The sequence below is a fragment of the Chaetura pelagica genome, unplaced genomic scaffold (assembly GCF_000747805.2).
Source record: "Chaetura pelagica isolate M959 unplaced genomic scaffold, ChaPel_1.0 scaffold315, whole genome shotgun sequence".
Taxonomy (NCBI): Eukaryota; Metazoa; Chordata; class Aves; order Apodiformes; family Apodidae; genus Chaetura; species Chaetura pelagica.
In genome coordinates, this window is record NW_009953187.1 from 1,175,655 (window position 1) to 1,199,260 (window position 23,606).

General features: G+C 40.0%; 2 protein-coding genes across 2 annotated transcripts in view; one reads left to right on the forward strand and one right to left on the reverse strand.

Moving 5' to 3' along the window:
- The window catches only part of TFB1M (transcription factor B1, mitochondrial), a 28,585-nt gene extending 24,019 nt beyond the window's left edge, over nucleotides 1–4,566 (forward strand). Inside the window, exon 8 of the mRNA XM_009997348.1 lies at nucleotides 4,538–4,566. Coding sequence (XP_009995650.1) covers nucleotides 4,538–4,566 — 29 coding nt within the window. The remainder of the gene's footprint in view (nucleotides 1–4,537) is intronic.
- TIAM2 (T-cell lymphoma invasion and metastasis 2) overlaps nucleotides 59–23,606 on the reverse strand; it is an 89,833-nt gene continuing 66,285 nt past the window's right edge. The window contains exons 14-25 of the mRNA XM_009997344.1: nucleotides 11,956–12,135; nucleotides 10,447–10,515; nucleotides 9,817–9,942; nucleotides 8,556–8,664; nucleotides 7,818–7,997; nucleotides 6,280–6,398; nucleotides 4,873–4,981; nucleotides 4,478–4,536; nucleotides 3,602–3,707; nucleotides 2,867–2,954; nucleotides 2,169–2,323; nucleotides 59–1,319 (exon numbers count right to left, since the gene is read on the reverse strand). Of these exons, the coding sequence (XP_009995646.1) occupies nucleotides 673–1,319; nucleotides 2,169–2,323; nucleotides 2,867–2,954; nucleotides 3,602–3,707; nucleotides 4,478–4,536; nucleotides 4,873–4,981; nucleotides 6,280–6,398; nucleotides 7,818–7,997; nucleotides 8,556–8,664; nucleotides 9,817–9,942; nucleotides 10,447–10,515; nucleotides 11,956–12,135 (1,947 nt within the window). The 3' untranslated portion in view covers nucleotides 59–672. The remainder of the gene's footprint in view (nucleotides 1,320–2,168; nucleotides 2,324–2,866; nucleotides 2,955–3,601; nucleotides 3,708–4,477; nucleotides 4,537–4,872; nucleotides 4,982–6,279; nucleotides 6,399–7,817; nucleotides 7,998–8,555; nucleotides 8,665–9,816; nucleotides 9,943–10,446; nucleotides 10,516–11,955; nucleotides 12,136–23,606) is intronic.

Below are 23,606 nucleotides of genomic sequence, written 5' to 3' on the forward strand. Positions count from 1 at the left end.
TACAGCTTCAACAAGAAAAGCAGCATGATAAAAAGTAGAAAACATGGCTAAGTACAATACTTATTTGTCTTTTACTGTACAGGGTAGTAGAGAAAATAAAAAATACAGTCAAATAAGTGATTACAAGCCAAGCTTTGTTTCTGTATTTACACATATGTATAAAGTATAAACAGCATCTTGAAACTTACAAAAATGAAATTTCTGCACTGTTGTGCACTGAACCACATTAAAATAACTTAATTCTGCTTTAAATAAAGCAAAAATGAAAACCAAAGAAATAAAATGCCCAAGGTATGGAAAAATTTGTCTTGCAATGCTACTTCCCATTCTAATTCCCTCTGCCACTCACTAGCACCTTTCACTGTACTGAAAATACTAATGAGGCCATCCTTCCCTTACCCTCCCCCAAGAACACTACATCATCTTACTAACTGCTTGAAAGGGATGAACTAATGTACAGACCTTGGCCAACTTAATCTGTTTTGATCCACAATAAATTAAAATAACTTAAGAATCCTTTACAGCTGTCTTTGTGGAAAAAAAATGAATTAGTGCACAAAATCAGAATAGTTTTCCTGCAGCTTCCATGAATTTAATAGTTTTAAAGCAAAGTAGGTTGGTTGAATTTTATGTGGACTTCAAATGAGTATTTTAAATACAGTGCTTAGCAATCTAGGATTTGCCATGCTTCTCTACAGCTTCATAAAAACAGTCCTCGTTAACTACAGATGTTAAACTCTGGACACTAAATTCTCTCTCTAAAATAGAGTTCAGGTCCAGGTTTGCAGCATCAGAGTGACTGTCAAGGGACTGGTGACGTTCTTGCATTGCCGTTAACGTTCCTCTGTTACGTTTTGTGCTGTTTACTTTCCTCTTCACTGGGCAGAAGTGGCCACGCACCAGCTTTGGATGCTCTCCTGTCTCAAAGCTATCTCCTTCCTCATTTTCAGCAGCCTGATCCCGTTCAGAGTCAGTACTCGGTTCCTCAGAAATCTTCAGCCGTTGGAACTGTATTTCAATGTCTTTTGTAGGGCTGCCCTTCTTTAGGCTCTGGTAGTCATCATCATCATCGTCGTCATCACTGAGAATATCAGATTCTTTGACAAGAGCACTAGAGAAGTCGGATGCACAGCTCTCTACGTGTTTATTTGGAGATGAATTTTTGGGCTCCTGTATGCTCTCTGCAGTGTGGCAGCTGCTGCTCTGAGTACTGCTGCTCAGGCTGCACTCATCAGAGTCCTGGAAGGTGCCTTTCCCTGGGTCACCATTCCACTCACTACTGGGTGAATTCTTCAGTACCTTCAAGGACCTGGTGGAAGCTGTGCAGAGGAAGAAGGCAGGCTTATTTTTACAGCAAAACATCCGCTGGTTATACTGGCTGTCTCAACAGCCCACTTACAATTACACTGAACATAGTCTCGTTTGATAATCATCCCAGGTCATTTGTGTCAACATTCTGATACCAACAGTGCGATCCCATGTCAGAGTTTTCATTCCACCTACCCCTGGGCTATATTCTTGCCTTCATGAGAAATGGATACAAAATCCTCCAAAACCTGTAGTAATAATTTATGCACATCTGCAGGAGAGCAAGGTTGATTCGGGCACCTCCAGCACTGGGGGGCCAGATTGTAGGTGGGAGTTGAACTGTCCCAGTTCCTGTGATGTTAAGGGATTTTATAGAAAATGGAGAACATGAAATACTAGAAAACATTTAACTAAAATATCTGAAAACCTGTACTTAGTTGAAGCGTCTGCTGGGATGTGGATTTAGTGCATTGGGAGAAGCAAGACCCCTGCCTTTTGCCAGTTCTTCTAGCTTTAAATGTTAGGGCTGAGTTACTAAAGATCCCAGAGAAAAGAACACTAATCCTGCATGCCAAAGGGAGTCTTTCTTCCCACTAAAATTAATTTGGGGTTTATTCAGTCTTCCCTTAAGTCAGCTAATGACACATCACAGTGTGGGGGGGGAATGGCAAGCTTTCTTATCTCATCTAGCTCTTGTCAATTACTGACATGGAGAAACACTTACTACCTCCCCAGACCGAAAAAGAAATGGGTTTTGTGGATCTGGCACATAACACACTATGGTAGTGGTAATAATTGCAAACCTTTTGCCAGCTCTGGAGTCCAGATGCTTATTTTTCAACTTTAAGAACATTTCTTACCCAGTTTGGCTGTTGCAGGTACACGGTTCTTGAGTGGGACAAGGCGATCTTTACATGTTTTCTCCAGCGGTAGCTCACACTTTATGTGGCGTCTGAAATTCTCCCGCAAAATAGAACGGATCACCTTCACCATGTTAGTCTTGTTCTCACAGTCACTGCAAGTTTAAGAAAACAGAACCTAATTTTTCCCTCTGAAGTAAGACAGTATTGGGATAAAATCTGCCTTCTTTCTGCTGATGTGCTTTAAGGCAGTGTTTTTTCAGTAGTTTGCTTTAGAGTAGGCTTTGAGATAACATCTGTGTGGTGTTAGCCATTTCACACACTTTGTGGTTGAGATCTTGGTTAGTTTCCTTTAGAAAAAGCCTGAAAGGTAACTTCTGTACCAGTGGATCACCCCTTAAGTGGTATTTATCAGAAGGCAGTTTCTGCTGAGTCTGATAAAATCAGTTACTTTGCCCATATTGTACTAGAATTTATGGTAATACTTTTGTGCAGATTTCTCATGTTGGATCACTAACCAAATCCACTTCCATTCCCAATTGTTATACTTTATGCAGTTAAACACTGGCGTAGTGCCTGGATACAAAGAGTGAGAGTTGCATAAGAAGTGCTAATGCAAGGTCACATGGGGGAAAATACTGTATTTTTTCAATTCCATTACTGTGATTTGTCAAATACAACCTCCATGTAAAGCTTACCTGCTGCACAACTGAAAAATGGTTTCTGGCCTGCCTTCTAGTTCTGACTTCGTGTGAATCAGTTCCCAGATACAGCTGTTCTCTGTTCCTGTCCATGGAAAGAAACATTATTTTTGTATATACATCACAAAACCTTTGGCATTAGAAAGACCAGTGTAGAGCTCCTCTTCTCAGGACAGTGTTAACATAGGCATGGATGGATCCACAGATGATCTCACCCAACGTAGAACCTGAAGGGAACTCCCCTGAACTATCCTGTTGCAGCATCCTGGCCAGTGCTGCCTTTGGTAACTTAACCTCTCTTCAAGAGTTGCTTTCCCTTGTTCTTAATGCTTCTTGCTGCCTTTCAGCCCTCAAAGGCCTAAAGATCAATGCAGAGGGAAAATAAACACCCAGCCTACTACCACAAATTACACAAGCACCTTTCTCACATTTGGAAAAACATAAGGGTCAGCACATGCACAGCATAAGGGCAACACCAGGATGTCAATCAACCATGGTACATCACCTTCCTGTTCACATTATCGATTCATCAGGATTTCCATTCTGTCATTCCTTCACATCATGTTGAACTCATGGAAGAAGCCATACCAAATGAAGAAAGTGTCTTAATGTATTGAGTGTAAAGATGACGGCATTTTCTCTACACCTGACTGTTTCCAGAGGCTCCAGAAAGGCATAGGGAATAAGCAGTATTACAGAATCCCAGAAAAGTACTCAGTGCAGGGGACTGACCTGCTGTGTTCCCCAGTCGAACTTGAAGAGCAGATAAAGGAATCAGCCAACGAAATTTAAATGGATCCAAGTCACCATAATTATGTCCAGCACGAACATTAGTAGGCTGCAAAAGGAAAAACAAGGGTATTTCTAAGTAGTAAAAGTTTAAAAAGTATTTTTTGCATTACTTTTCAAAGAGCTGCCTCTGAAGAGAAACTCAATTCATTAGACTTTTTCCTTCAGTATCCTAATATGTGCTTGTAAATATAGTTGAAATGGTAATAGACACAACCTTCAGAATTTGTAATTGCTTTAGCTTTTAAAGCACTTGGATAAAAATGGATAAAAATAATAGTTTGCCTATAGGGACTACTAGGGAACCAGTTTCCCTGCATACTGTTGATTAGAGAATACATTAATCATGTTGCTGCTGCTGCTACTTTTAGAGCCACTTCATCTGTTATGATAAGCATGGTGCAGTACTTCCCCATTGGCATTCAGGATATACAACTTGCTACTTGACTTCAGTAGTGGAGACAGAGGAGGTTATGTTTATAATGCCCTGTTTCCTTTCCTACAGAGGTCTTTGTTACAGTAGGCCATCATTAATGCCATCAGAGAGCATTAATTATTCCTTTATGGCAAAGTTTCATATTCTGCCTGACAGAACTGACATGAGCTTCACACAGAAGCTGCTGCTTACTAAACAACAGTATTTATTGCTATGCAAATTCTGAACATCTGTTTTAGCTGTGGTGGCTAGAACTGCACTCCAGTGAGGGAATGTGGCATCACACCACAGTCCTTCCCCCTCCAACACTGGTGGTGTCCATCTCATACCACAGTAGGATCCTGTGCATAAACACCAATCACCTCCACTGATACCAGACTTACCATTTTCTTTTTCAGTTTGTAGTTCTCCTTATACACCAGTATGACGGCCCTCTTAAAAACTAAAAAAAAAAAAAAAAAAAAAAAAGTAAGTGTTAATTACAGGTGTAATATTCAATGAAAATATAATCTTGGAGAAGCTGACAACTAGTCACTAATTTCCACAGTTTTCATATAAACAGGGGAGCAGCTGAGGTTGGCTCACAGAGCAAACAGCAACAGCAAACAAGTGAATGAAAATTTTTGACTTTTCACATTTTGAAATACAACTATGTATTTTTTCAGATGTAAGTCTACCCTAGATATCCACATGGCTAGAGGGAAAGGAGTTGGTGGCATTTGTCTTGTGAGATTTAATCTCTAGATGTGAAAGAGCACAGAGTCATTAAGACATTTACCAAACACTGTAAGTTCAAGGTCTTTTCTTGCTTTGCCCAGTGATGGGAAAGGATTCAGCCAGGAAACTGTGGAGTGCATCAGAAGTTCTCCCATTGAAAGCTCTGTCACCTGTATTAAATTATAACAGTAGATAATATAAATAAATAATAGAATTAATCATAGAATGGTTGAGGTTTGAAGGGACCTAAAAGGTCATCAGGTCAAACCTCCCTGCTATAAGCAGGGACACCTCTCAAAGCTTCATTCAACCTAGCCTTAAACACCTCCAGGGAGAGGGCAACAGCAACCTCCCTAGGCAACCTATTCCAGCACCTTACTACCCTCATGGTGAAGAATTCCTTCCTGCTGCAATCCACATATGTGAGTAAAATATACCAATAACTTAAAGGATCTATGTTTTCTGCATTTACTGTATGTACAGAGAGAAAGGCAGGGAGATACGCACTTTGGCAGAAAAAGTGAGAGTAATCCCCTCTTTAAAACAGGTAACAAATGTAAAAAGTAGCTGGATAAAAGTTTTTACTATTAATAACTTATGAGAATATTAAGTTGATCTGATGATCTGTCATTTACATATAGCCAATTGTGAACTCACTTATTCATTAGTTGTATCTTTAATTTCTATAGAGTAATTAGTATTAATGACACTGCCAACAGCAGAATTAATTGGAGATCTTGTACTCAGAGGCTGCTTTCTTCTGAGGGACCCAGTGTAGCACTGAAGAATCTCCCAGGTTGTCAAGTTTTGTTTCCCCATAAATGATGGGAGACCAGGTAGCCAGCAGGGATGATCTGGCTTTTACTAGGAGGAAATAAAACAACCGAGCCAGCATTTCTCATGTCTGATTGTCACCTTGACGGATTTGATCTGCTTGGTAATCGTTTGATGTAAATAGCTAAGGTGAGACCTTGCTGCCCTAGTTCTGGGAGATGTGTGCACACAGGCTGTTTAACTAATGGTTTTTGCTCTGACAAATACCCATGGATGCTTCAGTGCGGTGAGTGTAGAGAATGAGAATAACAGACCTTAATGTGAAATCTCTCAAATTGCCATTTTCATTTGTACGGTTGAAAAAAATATCTTAAGAATTGAAGAACACTACAGCATAAAATCTGAATGCCTTGGGGCATGGATAATCTCTGCAACATTTGAGGAGGATTTTTCCTATTGCAATTCCTGTCAGTCCAGAAGGCGGCTCTGGCAGCTGTCTGAACATTTTACCATAACCTACTAACAAAGAGAAACTTGACAGGCAGATACGAAATTGAAGTCAAAACATGAAAGGAGAACAGAGGAAGCCCTGCACAAATCGGTTCTGAAAATTACCTCAGGAGGAGATAAGACGCCCAATGGCAAGTGGGATAATGCTTCAGGAGTGAATAAAACATTTTGTTCCTTCTCTTACCTCCTTTTCTGTTCCACTTTGATCTGCAACCAGTTGGTCAAATACGGTGCCATAATCTTCATATATCTTCTGCATCTCATTGATATGACTTGCTACTTTTTCCATTGCCTTCAGTGCTTCTGTAAGTTTTAAAAATGTCACAGACAGCTATGTAATTCAATTATGTTTTCTAAACATGACATGTTTTATTGAGTTCCACTTCAGGCAGGCAAAATGACACAGTGTTCCCAAGGTTTCGTGACCAGAATTACCTGATTAGAGTGAGTGAAAAAGGCTCATTGGGGGTCTTAAATGCCTGAAAATGCTGCAGTAAGAATTGCAGTGATAGGCCCCTGGATGTGTGAATCTTCCTATCAGCATGCCAGCAAACACAGGTTTTTCATCTTGTATATATAGGGTCACTAGGATCTCTAGCATAATCTTCACACATACTGGCATAAGTCATATGAAGATGAGCTTTAATAGGAACAAATTGCATTTGGCTCCCCACAGAACAGAAAAAGAAATGCAGCCCTAGGTTGTACCAGTTCCTCATGGATTGTATCCATGAAATTAAATGCTGGTGGTCAGGTTTTATTTACATTTTTTTTCTAAGCAAAATCACACTAGATTTTGTTAGACTTTTGTGTTAATTCAGAAAGAAGTGGAAGAAGGGCACTTAGTTTCTCCACTCCTGCCACCTTTTAACAGTGCAGCCTCTTAGAAGTTTGGCATCCATCCTGACCTGCACGTAAGTCATCCTCAGCTTGGATTCAAGGGCAAGGGAACAGTACTAGAAGTTCCCTTTGAAGTCAGTAATAGCCTCAGGACTTTTTGCTGACAATGTATTTTGCCTGAATCTATTTTGTTAAAATGACAATCATCCCAGAAAATAAATCTCTAGCCTTTCCTCCACCAGGTGCTGACAGACCTGCATTGGACTTTGCCAGGGTGAAGTCCCAAGCATCTAAGCCTTGAAAAGCAATCAAGTCTAATATACATTAGACAGACCTAAGTCTTTCTACGTGGGAAGACTGCGAAGTTTTGGCACAGATCTTTATTAAACAAGCAAGAGTAACAGAATCACAGAATCCTAGGGGTTGGAAGGGACCTCGAAAGATCATCTAGTCCAACCCCCGCGACAGAGCAGGGTCACCTAAAGCACATCACACAGGAATGTGTCCAGGCGTTTTTTTAATGTCTCCAGTGAAGGAGACTCCACAACCTCTCTGGGCAGCCTGTTCCAGTGCTCTGGAACAGCCAAACCTAAAATTTCCTTCTTGAACTATGTCACATTTCAAGAACTGGGTAATAGCCACAAGATGGAGCTTTGGTCAGTGTTTCCTAAATGGGGGAAAAAATTAGCAACACTATGACCTGACATGCTCCTGTGCAAGAATTGAGGAGAAAGACCCCAGTTCTATTTGCCATGGCAAATCCTGGGTATAGGCAGTTCTCAAAGAGACTTGGATCTACCAGATGGCCACCTGCATCTTCTGAAAGGGCTGGAAATAAAACTTAACTCATACTCATTCCTGCAGAAGAAAGCAAAAAGTTACCTGTCAAATGATAGTGCTCCTCACTCTCATTGTCTGTCAGAGACACCAGCTCTTTTAAAAGTAGAGGATATTTCAGCACTCTCTGAACAGGCTTTATGAGATATGACTCCAGTGTAGAGGAGTGTTGCTTTGTCGGATTTCGAGCATCCAGGAAGGCCTTAAAGGCACTGTCTGTTTTGGCTAGAAGTAAGAGAGTTGGTCAGTTGAACATGGAAGTTATAGAAGCTATAATAATTTGAAAGAATAGAACTGCAACTTATAACCAGCACCAAAAGTCTCACCCTTTTCAACAGATGGTTTACAAAGTAATTTACACATTTCATAATAATTTTCCTGCATTAAATAAGGGCTAAGAGAACAATTATATCAAGGTGAGATTATTCTTCAATGGAACTTTTCCACTGCACTGCAATAGGTAGCAGAGGAAGTAATTCCTAACTTACACCATCTGTTGCTCCTTTTTGGAGCATTAATTGCATCTGCGAACAGCACAAACTTGTGGAAGATGTTTCTGTAGTTATTCAAGCTACTGCTTGGATGTTACATAAGGAATCTTATCCCTTCATTTCCATACCATTCTTCAGCAGAATCACAGATTTTACCTATTCCTACTGAAAGACACATGATTAGTCCTTGCTTTGTACCCATGTTCTCTGCAAGTCACTGAGATTTGTTACAGTAGTTCACTGCAGTTTAAATTCATGCAAATAAATTACAATAATGAAGACAGTAAATTACCTCTCTCGAGAACTTTCTGAACTTTGATATGGTTAGCACAGAAGCCACTGTACAATTTAAAGTGGTCAGCATAATACAGAAAGGAGCCTCCAAGGGAAAACAGCAATTTCTGAAAACAACATCAAAATATTAATTTATTACTAGGATCCTAAATAAATGTTCAGGCACATAACACAGAGGCTCAATGGTGTGATTTTTTGTTATCTTTCTATACATATCCTGTAGGTTTATATATATATATATTTAGGCAAGTCTGCAATTTTCTCCCTGAGAAGGTAACCCTACTGTAGCTTTTCTGTGTCACTGCATCTTTCAGGCAGCACAGAAACAAAGATCAGGAGACATGTAACAGGGTATGTTGTGCTGGGAAAATACAAGAGCAATAGGAAGCAAGACATTAAAGTGCCAAAGCCAGAAGGGACAGTGAAAAACAAAGAGGATTGCTTTCCAACTGTTTTACTTCTTTCAGGCAGGTGGTAATTACAGGGCACCTCTGATATTCTTGGCTGAAGGGGTGGTTGGAAAGATGTGGGAGGGACTGAATCATGAGGGAGATGTTTTTAGAAAAATGCTTCCCAAAGCAAGATAAGGAAGAGAAGTAGTTAGGGATGAGAAGGGGAAGAGAGAGGAGAAGGCGGAGGAGAGCAGCCCTCTCCCCTCTTTTTAATCAACGTTCGCTCCACAGTAGGCAACAAGCATCCAGGAGACCTGTCAGCAGTCTTGTCTGTTCCTGTGACAGTGACTCCATCTCCGGGGAACCTACTTCTTCCAGTTAGGGCCAGTACTGAGTGGTGCTACTGTGGGCAAGACACCACAGTGAGGGCACAGTCTACAGCCATTCACACTTCGTAGGCCCTTTTGTTGGACATCACATCATGAGCAACTCAAGTGGCATTTAACAGGAAAAGCCTCCCACTCTGTAGTGTGTGAACTGGGCACAGCAGGGAAGAGCACAAGGCGGGACAGAATTCAGTGCAGTGACAATAACCTATCTACAAAGGAGTTCTGCATCATAAGCCGTCTCTCTGTTACTGCATACTCAAATTCTACTTGGCATCTTTCATGTTGTATCCTCTGCCATGGAAATGAGGATGATAATAAACCCATGAAATATAGCACTTATCTTTCACTGCTGAACACATGTCTGAAAAGCTTCAAACCAAAAAAGCAACCATATGAAACTTTAATATGGGTTCTCCAAGCTAGCTTTCAACAAACATTTCCAGGCACACTGCAAGGTATTAAATGACCAGATCTTTACCCGGAACTGAGATGGTGTTTCCAGTGTATTAAAATCTGAGGAAGAAGATATCCCATCTTCAAGAGTCTCCAAAAACACCTTCTGGAAATTCAGCATTTCTGGCAGACTGCCGAACAAGGACTCCATCTGTGAAAAACATCAGGCTCTGAAGTACAGCACTTCATACATCTAACTGTGGTCTTACAAAAACACTCCACTAAGGAGCTGTGACACACAAAGAGGTTGCAAAGGCCAATAACATCTTTGGTAACACACTTCAAATGGGTTTTATATTAAAAAAAAAAAAAAAGAAAATAAAGCAAAAAAAAAAAAAAAGAAAATAAAGCAAAAAAAAAAAAAAAGAAAATAAAGCAAAAAAAAAAAAAAAAGTAAATAAAGCAACAAAGAAACAAAAACCAACCACCCTTAACAAACAGCAAAGATTTCTTAGCCGTTAAGTCAGCAGAACATTTACCCTTTAAAAAAAAAGAAGTGACGCACACACCAGACAGATAGGCACTGACTGGTGTAATTCCTATTGTTATGTTCCTTGCTTGCTTTTTCTGTTGTGCTCTCTGCAATGAAAAACCCAAGTGCCAAGGTGTTAACCCATAAAAGAATGCAAAGCACATCTTTCAGTTATTCCCTCACCTCATCCTGGGTAAGGAATGTTTCACTTTGAAGGGGCTCTAAGTATAGCTCGAAGAGGCAGCTCAAGTCCTGCAAGAGAGAAAATGTGTTCATTTTTCATAGAACAGTTTGAAACTGTAATTTTTATGACTCTGGGATAGGGGTAAATTTTGGGAATGAACTAGAGATACAACTCCTTTTCTATAACAAAATCACCTGCGTGTTGTTAGCACTAAAGTGATCACTAAATTAGACACAAATTGATTTCAGTGTAATATTTTTGTTTCAACCTTAAGGCTTTACAGCTTGATTATAACAAATCATATTTTAGTAGAGCATGAGGAGAAAATGGCATAGATGATGGCTTTATAAAGGGTCCATGTATGTGAATAGCATCAAATGTTTTTAATCATGCATATTAGATAAACCACAGAAATAGCCATTCATTTAAGTATCAGTAGTAATATTCAGAAGGACACATTTTAAAATCCTATTAGGTATTAAAGTCTTCAGTTGTGTTGTCAGAAGGGGTGTGATGAAAGGCTTTTTCCGTCACTTCTTCAAATAATTGGTGTCACTTTTAAGAACTTACTAAAAGCATGACAGCAGGGCTGGGGCCCACTGCAGGGCTCTCCGACCCTGAGAAAAGAAACAGCAGAAATTCTTATCGAGAAGGAATAATTACTGTCTCTCTGAGAATGCCGTATGTGCTATCTGCCAGGATTTTGCCTGGTGCAAAATTTCACCCATCAGTGACCTCCATGGTCATGGCCTTTCTTCAAGTGATTCCCCTATAAGAAACATTGGCTGATCTGTGTTCTGTAGTGTTTCCTCAAGCTTTACAGCATATGGCTGCATTAGTGTATTGGTGGAGGTACTAACAACAGACTGGAAGTGTTCTCTTCCACATGCATTATTGCAGCAAGTCCTTATATCTGTAATTATGTGGTTTGAGATCAAGTACAGTAGATGCCTCCTCCTTGCTGAAGGTCAATGAAATCCATTCTTTCATGTTTCTTTTGGCATCCAGTTACATGAATCTGGGGTTTATAAAAAGAAGGGACATATACCTAACACATTACAGACTAATCAGTCAAGAAGAAATAACATGTATGAAGCTACAGCCAACTGGAGTTGTGCCTTTCAGTACATTATTGTTAAAAAATAATTATGCATTTTTTCCCACAAATAAACTTTTTTTTTTTTTTTTTTTTTTTTAAAAATAATGTGCAGGAGAATATATTATCTTCTACTACACACAGACACAGATATATTTTCATTTTGAAAACTATGGAAACATCAAATCAGCTAGAACTAAAGCTACCAGATTAAATCCCACAGCCGCTGTTACAGGAGTGAGCCCATTGAAAACAACAGGAACGATTAGATAAGCAGACTCTGTCGGTCATGGCCCTTATAGAGGGCTGGTAATATAAAGCTAAGCATGAAATATGTTAAGACCACCCACAGGTCATGGTCAGACAAAAAAAGAAAGCTGCAGCTATCCAGAATTGTTTGAGTCTTTTTTACCTTGACGTAAGATTTCTCGGTATCCATAAGTTCTTGGATGACTTTCCTCAGTCTATCTGCATCAGACAGGTGGCGAGCCAGGGGCCGTGGAGGTGTATCCAGGTTGTCCCTCTGTCCTTCCATACTGCTTGCTTGGACTTCTTGGAAGTTTCGGCACAACGCGCTGATCTGTTCTGCACTCTGTTAAACGAGAAGAAAAAGACAAGCACTGATGTTTTAGAATACAAAGTGTACTACAAATATTTTTAAATTCTTCAAATTTTGGTCTTGTTCCAAATTTGGGGGCCAAAGCATGCCATGTTTTTTTCTCAAATACGTATCCTGATAGCTGTGAACAGCTTGAATTTATAGCAGATCCAGACCACAGCAGTGAAATGAAATTTTTCTAGTGATTTTCCAGTGGAAATTATATTCAGTCTTTAGATACAAGTTCATGGGATGCAAAAGATGAGAGGGCACTCAGAGATATCATATACTTAATATGACACTAGCATCACACTGTTTTCCATCTCTCTTATTTTGCAACACTCACTGCATCAAAAAATAAATAATTAGTAGATAAATATCTTTTAAGCAACCAGAATAACTTATGTTTTTCATCTGTTACCTATACTGTGTTGGGTGTTTTGTTCAAACATTGGGATATGGAGCTGAGGGTTCAGATTCAAATGTCCTGGGTTGCCAGAAGATGGTTAGATGCTCTCTTTCCAAGGAGACAATTACCAATCAAGATTTTTTGCTATCAAAAACACTGAATGGAAACCTAAATCTTTGAGATTCTTTAGAAGAATGAGAACTATGAAATGGTTATGTGGTTTGCTCTTGCACGACCACCACTACTATCCAAGAGTGACTTTTACAGGCCATAATCTTTGATGCTTAATTATTTCACTGTTTTCTCTCTTATATAACATTTTCCTGAAAGCTAGACTATTACTACCATTACCCAGCTCTACCTTAATAGCTGTCAGTATGCACCTCTACATGAATAATTTCTTCAGTCCTTCTGTTTTTCAGACACTAAGATACTGCACAGTTGCACATGACGTGCCATATATTAATTATCTCCTATTTAACAAATGTATTCAAACGAGGGTTACACGACTGCTGTTTATTAACTCTTTATTTCAGTGGTCTTGTTTCAGTGAAGAAATCAGGACATGAGAGAATTTCAGAACTGTCTTAATCTGTACTAATTTATTCCACATGCTGTGTCAAGTGGTCCTTTTTTTATCTGATTCACCACTGATTATCTTTGTAGCTAGGTTCACCAACATAGGTTCATCAAAAGACCACATGCAAAAGTTAGTCTGAAACTGAGCTGAGCTATACGAAGCATCCTGCAAGGTGGAGGCTAAATGCACCAGCAATATTAAATCTCAACCATTCATGTGAAAAAAACACAGGTAGATTTTCATAATATGATTGTTAAAATATTGAATATTTGCCATGTAGTCCATAATACTCCGTAGCTTCTCGGCCCCTAGCTTAGAACAATGCCACCACTATCAAAAAAATTGTTGTTTTCATCACTAATAGGTGCAACCATCTTCCTGTATAATGGCAGCTTGCAGGACTATGAAATTTAAATACATGTAGTATTTACAACATTTATTAGGACCTGAGAAAACGTGACATAAATTGAATAGTGTTCGTTGGAATTAAAACTGCACACTGAAGGAATACACTTAAAAAACAGTCACTCTGTGCCACTAGAATGAATTAGTGTTTTGAAAATAAAATCACATCTTAATTTAGGAAATGTGTGTATTTTAAGGCAATTTCTAAGTATCTGAATGCTTCAGTACTTAAGTTTTGTTTTCTTTTTTCTGATGTCAGAAAGTTTTGTATTTGTATCAATAGACTCAGATTTTATGCTTTACAGTTCAAGGTGCATGTGGGGAGCTTGATTTACATCAACTTGATGCCTGATCAAGGACACTAGATCAAGGATATGAAACAGCCTATTGAAAGCAAGTCACAAGCAGCAGCTTGTTACAAGGAGGAGTTAGAAGTCCCCTGTTCCTCTTCAACCATCTTCCCACCTAGGGCAGGCAGACATTGAACATGCTATGTTCTCTATCCCCTTCAGTTTTGGGGCCAGTATTGCACCTGCCACCAATCATAGAATCATATGTCACCTAGTCCAGCTCCCCTGCAGTGCGCAGGGACCTTTTTAACTAGATGAGGCTGCTCAGAGCCTGGTCAAGCCTGACCTTGAAAGTTTCCAGGTATGGGGCCTCCACTACATATCTGGGCAACCTGATTCAGTGCCACTGAACCAAGAACCACTTGATAAGAAAGCATATGGAAATAGATGATACTACTCAACACAAACACTGTTTGAGCACCTACACAACATCATTTTGGTGTCAGAAATTGTTCCACCTAAGAGGCCTAAGCCTAAGGCCCAGGATTACCTCTCAGCCATTCTGCCAACATGTCGTGATTTTTACAAATTTTAGTATGTTCCCAGACATGTAAGCACTTTGTATTTGGCAAATCCGGCATTAAAAATACCGCCCTTGTCCTGCTGCTTGTAGGCTCTTGTCCTTTCTTGTAGTCTTGCTCTTCTCTGTCCCTCCCTTTGTGGGAGACTTTCAAACTGTGCAATATCGAGACTTCATTCACACTCTTTGTACCCACAATGGTATCTACATTTGGGTCAAAGCAAACATGAAATACTACTTGATAGCAGGACAGAAGTAATTCACATTTACTCCTACACATTGAATGGGTCATAGAAGATGTAGGAACCCATTTTGCCAGTGAAACCACAAAGTGTACCTTCAGTTCTTGAGCAAAAGCCCCATATTCAGGAGAAAATTCATAATAACAGATAAGTAGAGAGGAATAAAACTATTATTTTTTCACATTTCTGCTCAAAACGCCTTTACTACCCAGGACACACACCCTGAGCTGAAGAGTGCACACTGTGGAAGCAACGGGCTTTCTCCAAGGTCCCTCACTTGAGGTTATGTATGCCACTTTCAGCAACATTTACAGGAGATTGCAAGCAGCTTCAGCTTACCTTTGACACTGAACAGCAGACAATAAGATTAAAAATGCAAAAAATTAGACTAACAGTGCTGGAGTTGAGAAACACAACTGGAACTTATGCAGCGTTTATGGAAAAAAACAAATACTTGCATTCCAGGGACAATGAAGTTAAGCAGCACTGTGCTGTTCTACTGGCCATTTTCACTGATTTTACAGCAAAGCTGAATAAACTGTCCTACAGTCCCAGAAGTGAGGCGAAGCAGCCTCCTGCCCCATACACAGTCTCTGAGAAAACAGAAGGATGTGTAGAAGCAGCCTTGAGAAACTTTGTCTTCATCCCTGCATGTTTGCATACTTAGGTGCCACACCCTTTTTCAGGGAGTATTCCCTGTGCTTGAGGGTTGCTCACAATAACCTTGGGAGGGACAGTTCCAGTTCACATAACTGTCAGCTTGACCCACAACTGTAAACTGCTACAGTGGTGCTCACCTCGTCAGAAGGAGAAGCAGCATTTTCCATTTTCAATAATACTCATGCTAATATTAGAAATCATTCTTCTGAAGTGAACAAATTATACTTGTACAAGGAACCTTGTACAGATTTTCTTTTCTCCTAGCAGACAACCATATCATAGTTTGAGGCTGCTCTATCCCCACCAGAGTTAAAAATCTCCATAAAATGAATTGGTGAGAGAGCACAAGACATTAATCAGCAGTGGTTAAGCAGTAGCACAACAATTTCATGGCTACCCTGTGACGTTCTCCTGAATGACACTGACTGAGCGTAAATGCTGCACAAGGTCAATTATGTTATGGTCTCTCTGCTCATTGCTGTTTATTCACCTTTGTTTCTACACCTTAGGTACCCTGGCAGCTGGTCAAGGCTTGTTTGAAAAAGTGATGGAAAGGAGTATTTTGAGTAGGCTGAAAAGTTTTCTAAGCCTAAGAAAGACTTCTTGGTGAGGGGGTAAGGGGGTGGCCGGTGTTAAACCTGTGCATGTCCCTTGATAAGTTTTAAGATTCCTGTATCCTTGTGCAGGACACTGACCACGTGGAGATCAGCAATCCTTTTAATTCCTTCTCCAAAGAGGAAGCATGCTCAGGAAACATCCTGCAGAAATGGATTAGTCTTATACCCTCTAAAAATGAACAGATAACAGCTCAGGTCTGCCTGATGTATGTATTTCCAGGAAGACCAAATGCACCAGTCAGCAGAAGAAATACAATCACATAGGATTTTGAGAAGTGAACTGGCCTTTTTATATCCTTCACTGTTTTCAAAAGGAAAGCTTTTGGAGATGACCATCACTTTTCCTTTGTGTTACAAGATACCTCTCTTCAGTACAAAGGCAGCTGCTAGCAGCTACCATTGGGGGTTTTTTTGTGAGCCATCACTCTACAGACTTCTCTGTCATCCTTAGACTGGGAAGTACTCTGTAGCCAAGCAATGTAAAAAGCTAGGAAGTCACAGGCCTTAGCTTCCTTAAAGACTACTGAATAAAGCTGCCACATGTTGCACAATACAGTACATGCACCTTTCTAATTTTTTTTTTAAGACTGAAAAAATGTCAGCAGAGTTTTACTGAAAACTGCCTTGTGAGATTTTTCAGCACAGGTATCTGGGCAAGACTGCTGCTCAGCTTTGGGCAACAACAGCTAAAATAAAGCAGTAACCTTAGTCATTACTTTTCTTCTGGTCCTTCTCCTTTTCTGGCCAACTTCAAGGCCACTCAGAACATGAAACTGTTCCTGACTGACACTGCTGAAATGTGTTGGTCTGTTTTGTTTAGCTGTCTCTTGCATTGCTTTAATTAAAGTGTTTAAAACATTGCTAAAGGAAAGGTAATTTTTAAAAAGTGTTCATTCAGATCCTGTGCAGCCATAAAGCCAAGCATAGGGAGAGTTACGCTTTAAAGAGGGAGAAGCAATCCCTCCATGCTGCATTATGAAAAGCTGCCTTCCCAGACACTACCAGGCTGGACAACAGGGGAGAAGTTAAGGATAAAACTTTTGTCTTTGAGTCAGAATTTCTCATTCACATTAGCAAAGTCAGCCTGTTCTGGTAGAGCAAATAGGTGTCACCAATCACCAGCACAGTAAGAAGAGGGGTTGATGACCTAGTAACTGTTTCCTGACAGCACAGGTCAAGGCCTGAAGGAAGGCTGAAGACACAGCTGTGTAGAACAGCTAAGGTGCAAGGCACCTGATGTGGTACCTGTGTTATTAATATCAATTACAAATCTTCACTTTCACTTGCCACAGAGAGAGATGCCTGTTCTTCTCCTTGGGTACAGAGGGAGAATTGCTGGTAACTTAGGTACATAACTGAAACGCTGGTTATAAACCAAGCCACACAGCAGGGATCTGGGACTAAGAGCCTGCGTCAACCATGTCCCAAGGACCAGCAGTTCCCATTGAGTTCATAGATGCTGTTCTCAGCATCTCTAAAATCAGTCTCCAAAGTCATCTGACCAAACACACACCAAAGTCAAAGGCAAAACAATTTCCATCATGGGAGGTTAAATCCTGGCCATAGTGAATGTAAAGATGAGAGCATCAAAAAAAGAAAGAGAGGAACCTAGACAATCCAAGTCACAAAAAGGAGACTCTCTGGTAGTATTAAAGCTTACAATGCACATTTTCCCAAACCCTGATCTTGTGAAAATACTGTCATCTCTCCCTCTTATCCTTACCCTGATGTTCTCAATCTTAAATGCAGAAGGCTCATGTGTTTTTCTCCCACCTGTGTAATGTATTTACAGCCTTCTTATACTCCCCCAGCAGTACCTTGATTATAGCTCCCTTTTTCTACAATTCTACACTGTTTGTCAAAAAACAGAGGAAGAGTTAAAACATTCAATGCTGCAGTTATTTCCAACTTTCCCTGAAGAATCTCACTTAAATCATCCTACTTCTTGTCAAAATCTGGATCATGACTTAGGCTGCATCTGAAAGAGGCAAGAAATAACTATTTGCTTTAGCCCAGCAGCAAACAGTGCAAGCAACCAACTCACCCTTTCCTCCCCCAAACTTCAAAAAAAGCCCACACCTCTTCCCATGCAGTGTACTGGTAATAATCTCACCCCACAGACTACATGTTACCAGATTCCATCAGTTGATTATTAATTCTAGGACTGCCACTATTTATCAAGCACAGACAGCCTAGCAGGCTCATGCAGCCCCTGTCACCAACCTTAGCCTAATTCAGGAGCAACCCCCCAGCTAAACCCACACGGCTGCAGAACTCACCACAGAAAACATCCTGTGCAGGGAGCCGTATGCTGCTGCTGCCTGCTGCTGGGTTTTGCGAGCCAGCGCTAAACTCTTCGCTCTGGTTTTACTCCTCCTGAAGGCGGGCATTGTGGCTTGTGAATACGAACTTTGCCGAAGGAAAAGGCCCCTCAGGAAGGAAGCCACGGATGCTGTGATCCCCCGTGAACACACCTTCTCTGAGCTCAGCTGCACAAGTTTCTCTTTTGTGCAGATTAACAAAAATCAGAGGCGCTGTCAACGTGCCAGCACAGCGCAGCTAAGCAGCGTACGAGAGCACAAACAGACCTGCCATGCCCCCCGTTAGGGCTACAAATGCAGAGAAAATGTGCCAGATGAGAAAGGCTTTTTTATAAGCAGTTCGATACTGTGAATGCAGGACAAAGTGCAGTTATAGCAAGGGAAGATGGGTTTTATCTGCCCAGAAATGTACCTGCTTCTGTACCCGTGAAATTTACTGCATAAACAAAACATCAGGTGCTTTGAGAAAATTAGCCAAATACCTAAAAATATCTAGAGGGTGCTGACTGTCCTGAAGGTCAGAGTGAATTATCAATGGTACTGATGCTCTGTCAAGGGTATATGCCATCAAATAGTGCGTTATACAAATGCTCTTACAATGATAAAATGATAATCAAATTGGCAATTCTCTGGAGGATTTCTTTACATAGTTGTGCTTGTCCTTTGTTTGAACTTTTTAGCTGAAATTACAGCAATAAAAAGACATTTATATTGTGCTCAGTAATAAATTCAGTCTTAAAAGTCCCCATGTTGATATACTTACACAAACCTAATCAGGTCTACAGATAGATTATTCTAAAAACATTGTAACTTTACATAAAACATTGTAGGACATGACATCACTGAGCTGAAGAGTCACGAGATTAACAAGCAATTAATTAATAAAAGGAGGACTATACCAGTGGCATGATAAAACACAGTAACTCCTATGTTCCCTCTACCACAGCACTGTGCAATGAAGCTGAGCGATAAGGCTTCATTCAGCACTGCCCTCGCCAATGCCTGTTGCTTTTTAGCAAACTCTTTTCTTGAAACCAAATGATACACCAACCCTGGGTATTAATATCCTTGGTTATGAGTGTGCTGCTTCAGAGGCTTCAAGGATATTCATGTTCATATAAGCAAGGGAATAATGCACCCCTTACCCTTAATTACTGCAATTAAACTTACATCCATCTCCTTCCAAATCATTAGTGCAACCTGACAGCTCAGCATTTGCCAAAGAGTGAAGCTCAGCTGCTGAGCGGCTGCCTATCAGGGGAACAACTGTGCTGGAGCTCTGAAACAACACACTGCCGATAAGGCCTGCAGGATGTATTGCAGTAGTAGGAACCTCTTGATACCCGATGGACTGTGCCTTTCCTTTGGAGACAGATACCAGATTCAATGGGTGAGAAGACTATGTAACAGAAAACTGGTCTTGAAAGGATAGGAGAGGTTTTGCCTGTTCCCTAACATTTCATTTTTCAATGGAGGCACAGTTTAAAAAGCCAGCTATATAAACTACTGTGTAGCATGCACAAGACTACTTCGCTTATCCATCATTACTGGTTGCTTCTGCAGTAGTCCACAGACCCTAGTGATCCACAGAGCAAGTCTGAAAATAATAATAATAATAACAATAACAATAACAGTAATAATAATAATAAATATCACTGTGGAAATGAAAGGTTTACAGTACTGCATATAGCATTTTTAAAATAACACAGGCCAGGTCACCAGATCTCCATTTATTAAGAGCATAACTATACTTTCTGTAAAGATACTGTTTCTCCATTTTCTATCAGCATGAGTTGAGGCAATTTCAAGCTCTGTTTTTGTAAGTGGTATGTGTTAAAACACAGCTCATCCACTGGGACTGCGAAAAAAAAAGGCTGCTAAATTTCAGGTCCAACCAATATCGTCAATCTTGATGAAAAACCATGACAGGCCTTTTTAATTCCATAATAGGAAGTTATTCTTCCCCAGATTTGCTAATTAAGCCTGAGTTATTAGCTAGCCATATGCCAGCTAAAAGATGTCAACAATTAACAGCTTTTTTTAAAAAAAAAATGTGTATTCATTAGAAAAAAACAACCATGTTTTAATAATCCTTCCAACTCCTATTGAGGGACTTGCATAAATCAAAAAAGTAAGAAACACAAACTAAAATAAACTGAATCAATGCATTTTCTTTAGCCTTTCTTCTCTAGAAGCACACCACAAGCACACAAGACCTTTCCAAGAACATGTCTCCTATGTAAAATTTACATGTAACATAATCAATTACCTTGAAATATTTTTAGATTACTGGAAAAATGGCATAGCCTTCTTGTTTGTTCCTGTGTGCTCTGAATAACACACATTCTCTTTACAGACATCTGTTTTTCATCTTTCCATTTTAGTGGCACCAGGCTTGATAGTAAACGTAACAGTAACATCCTTCATAATACAGGCTTCCCTCTATTGTCCCTATGTCTAGGTGTGCTTATCTACTCCAGTTTGTTTCCCATCCTGCTTTTGCCCTTGATGCATGAAGGTAAAAGGCTAATTTTGCTCTGCATATCCTTTGAATGAAAGGAAACAACAGCTTGTCTCCAGGACAACTTTGAGCACTTGTGAGCTACTCTGTATATATGTATGGATACATACACACCTATATAAAAATATACAATATGTACATACATGTCCTGGACTAACAGGAGCTGTTAGTGGACCATTAGTGGTCTCTAAGCATTATAAATTAAGGCTTAATTCAGCTGATCTCCAGATCTCTACAGTGATCTTGAGGGACTCAATTTTTTACTTTCTATAAATGTGGGTGGATGATTTTATGAATATTTTTCTATCACACTTGCACTAATAACATGGTTTTTAAATGCCTTCAAAATATGTTTTCAAAGCATAATTGATGACAGTAGACATTTGCTTTAATTCCAGTACTAAAAAAAAATTAACATTTCAAATGTTTTAAATTAATTCTTGTTTAATTTTTAATTTCAAACATCTTGCATCTTAAATACTGTTTATAATATTCTCAAAGTGTTTTGTGTTAAATGCAAAAACTTTTCTCAAGTGCTGAATTAGAAACTATGGCAACCACTGAGATTCATCTTTCACAATCAATTTTTGCACTGTGCCTTCTTTAGAGGCAGACCCTTACCTCTTCTCACTAGTAGCAGGCATGTTGTGTTTCAAATGTTAAAAGATGCAACACCCCCCTCTGTAAAGACAAATACAGACCCTCTGAACTCCACATCAACCTCACTCCTAGTTTTGATGGGGTTTTGTTAAAGCGCTACAGAAAGATTCAGAAGAAAATAATTAACGTGGGTGAAGATTTATGCCTGCCCACAGTGTGTTAACAAGAGACAGGCACACAGTGCTATGGACAACAGGTAACAAACCATGAAAATATGTTGGAACTTCTCTGTGCATCTGACTCAATTGAGCCCTTTTTAAAAATCTTCTTCCTCTGCCTTCTTTTCAGCTATCTTTTTGTTATCTTTGATTCTGCAGAATCTGCTGCAATAGCAGATTTTTTTCAGTTCTAGCATATCAGGTCTACCTTTGGCCTTACATGTTTCTGACAGCACAAAATAGGAACTAAAGCCTACTGAAGCATACGATGGTGCCTAGGATGCAGCATTTCTCTGAAATTCTGTATTGCAACTTTAAAATGACTTTTTGTCCTATGGGTAACTGCTGGGCACATCACATACCTCAGCATGTGCTAGAACTGTGCTTAACTGCTTCTGCATCTCAAGGAAAAAACATGCATGTTACTGTCAGTGCTGTAACTGAACAGTATCTTGATCTTAAAAAAAGCCACCAAATGATCTACAACTGGCAGAGGGGTTACTCAGTTCCTTGGGTCTGTCAGAAGTGTGATTAGATATCTCTGCCTTTCATTGCAAAGTGAAACGCTGCCGTCATATCCTGCACTGCAGGTGACGGGGGCTGCCTTTGGAGGCCCAGGCAGCCAGGCAGCTTCCTGCCCTTCATCAGTGAAGTCACACGTGCTTGCAGAGACACTGCTCACCATATCCTGTTGCAAAGAACCAGGATTGTTGTCATATGCTTCTCTTTTCAACTGCACATAAGCCTTGTAGATTTTTCCCAGAAGACTACAGAGAAAAGCTGCACTGCAAATCATTTCCCACCAGCTTCTTTCATTTGCAAGCATCAACACAACACAATTTCTTCTCCAGATCAAAACCATCTGCACATTTTACACTGACAATTGTCACAGTACTTTTGAGAGGATTCTTCCTTCGGTCAGAGGAAATACAACAAATACCACCTCCTCCTCAAATCCTAGTAGCCCAATGTAACAGAGCAAGACAGAGCAATACAGGTTCACACCTCTGCATGCAAGAACTGCACAGTCCCCCCTTTGGTCTTCTTTCTTGCCACTTTTGTGCCTCCCTACCAGTAACTATACACACAGGTTCTCCTTCTAGAGCTTGACCTAATGTCTGGTTACAGGTTCAATTTAGATAGAACTCATCTATATAGCTTATATACAGATAACTTCCACACTTTAGGCTTTATGGTTTCAAGGCTCCTCTCTATGCTAGCAAATACAGGCAACTGTTGAATTTTCATTTTGGGGCATCCATAGGGTGGCTCTGCTTCATTTAAAGAACTGCAGGACCAATGCAACAAAGTGAAATCCAAGACTGGAGTCAACACCACACTTTCTGGTACATTTACAGCAAACCTTCCATAACCTATCGTTCATCAGTTTTGGTGCCTTCTCCAAGGCGTGGAATTAAAATACTGAGACCTAAATTTAACAGCCAAACTCTTATAGACTTTAAATGGGCTACAATTTCACTCATATCACTAATACCCTTCTCAAAAGGCACATGATGACAGCAGGGGTCTGGCCATGGCTCCACTTCTGGAGCCAGCAACTCTGGTTGGGCTCACCACAGGCAGGGCTGTCTGCAAGGGAAGCACAATAATTAGCAGAGCTTCCCCGCAGGCTTCTGCTGTGCTTTGATGCAGAACTGTCCCCTCCAGGCACAACTGAATCAAGGAAAACCACTGCTGAGGAACACACTATTTTCCCATGTTAGGTCTTAGACTCCCTAAATGCATCTCACATCTGGAAGGAAATGACAGTTGGATTGCAGAGAAACATACATGATTTTGAGAAGACTACATTGTTAATCCCTTTGATATGAAGAAGAGAAAAATAAGAATATTAATTGCAGACTACTTCCTAAGCTTTTGCATCCCATCAGCTGCTAAACAGAAGTTCTCACAATTAAAATAAAGATCCTTACTCAGCATCCTATGGATGCTGAGTAAACCTTCATGCAGGTAGTTCTGCAGTTGATGGCATGCTGTGCAAATGGGAACTACCTTCCTGAG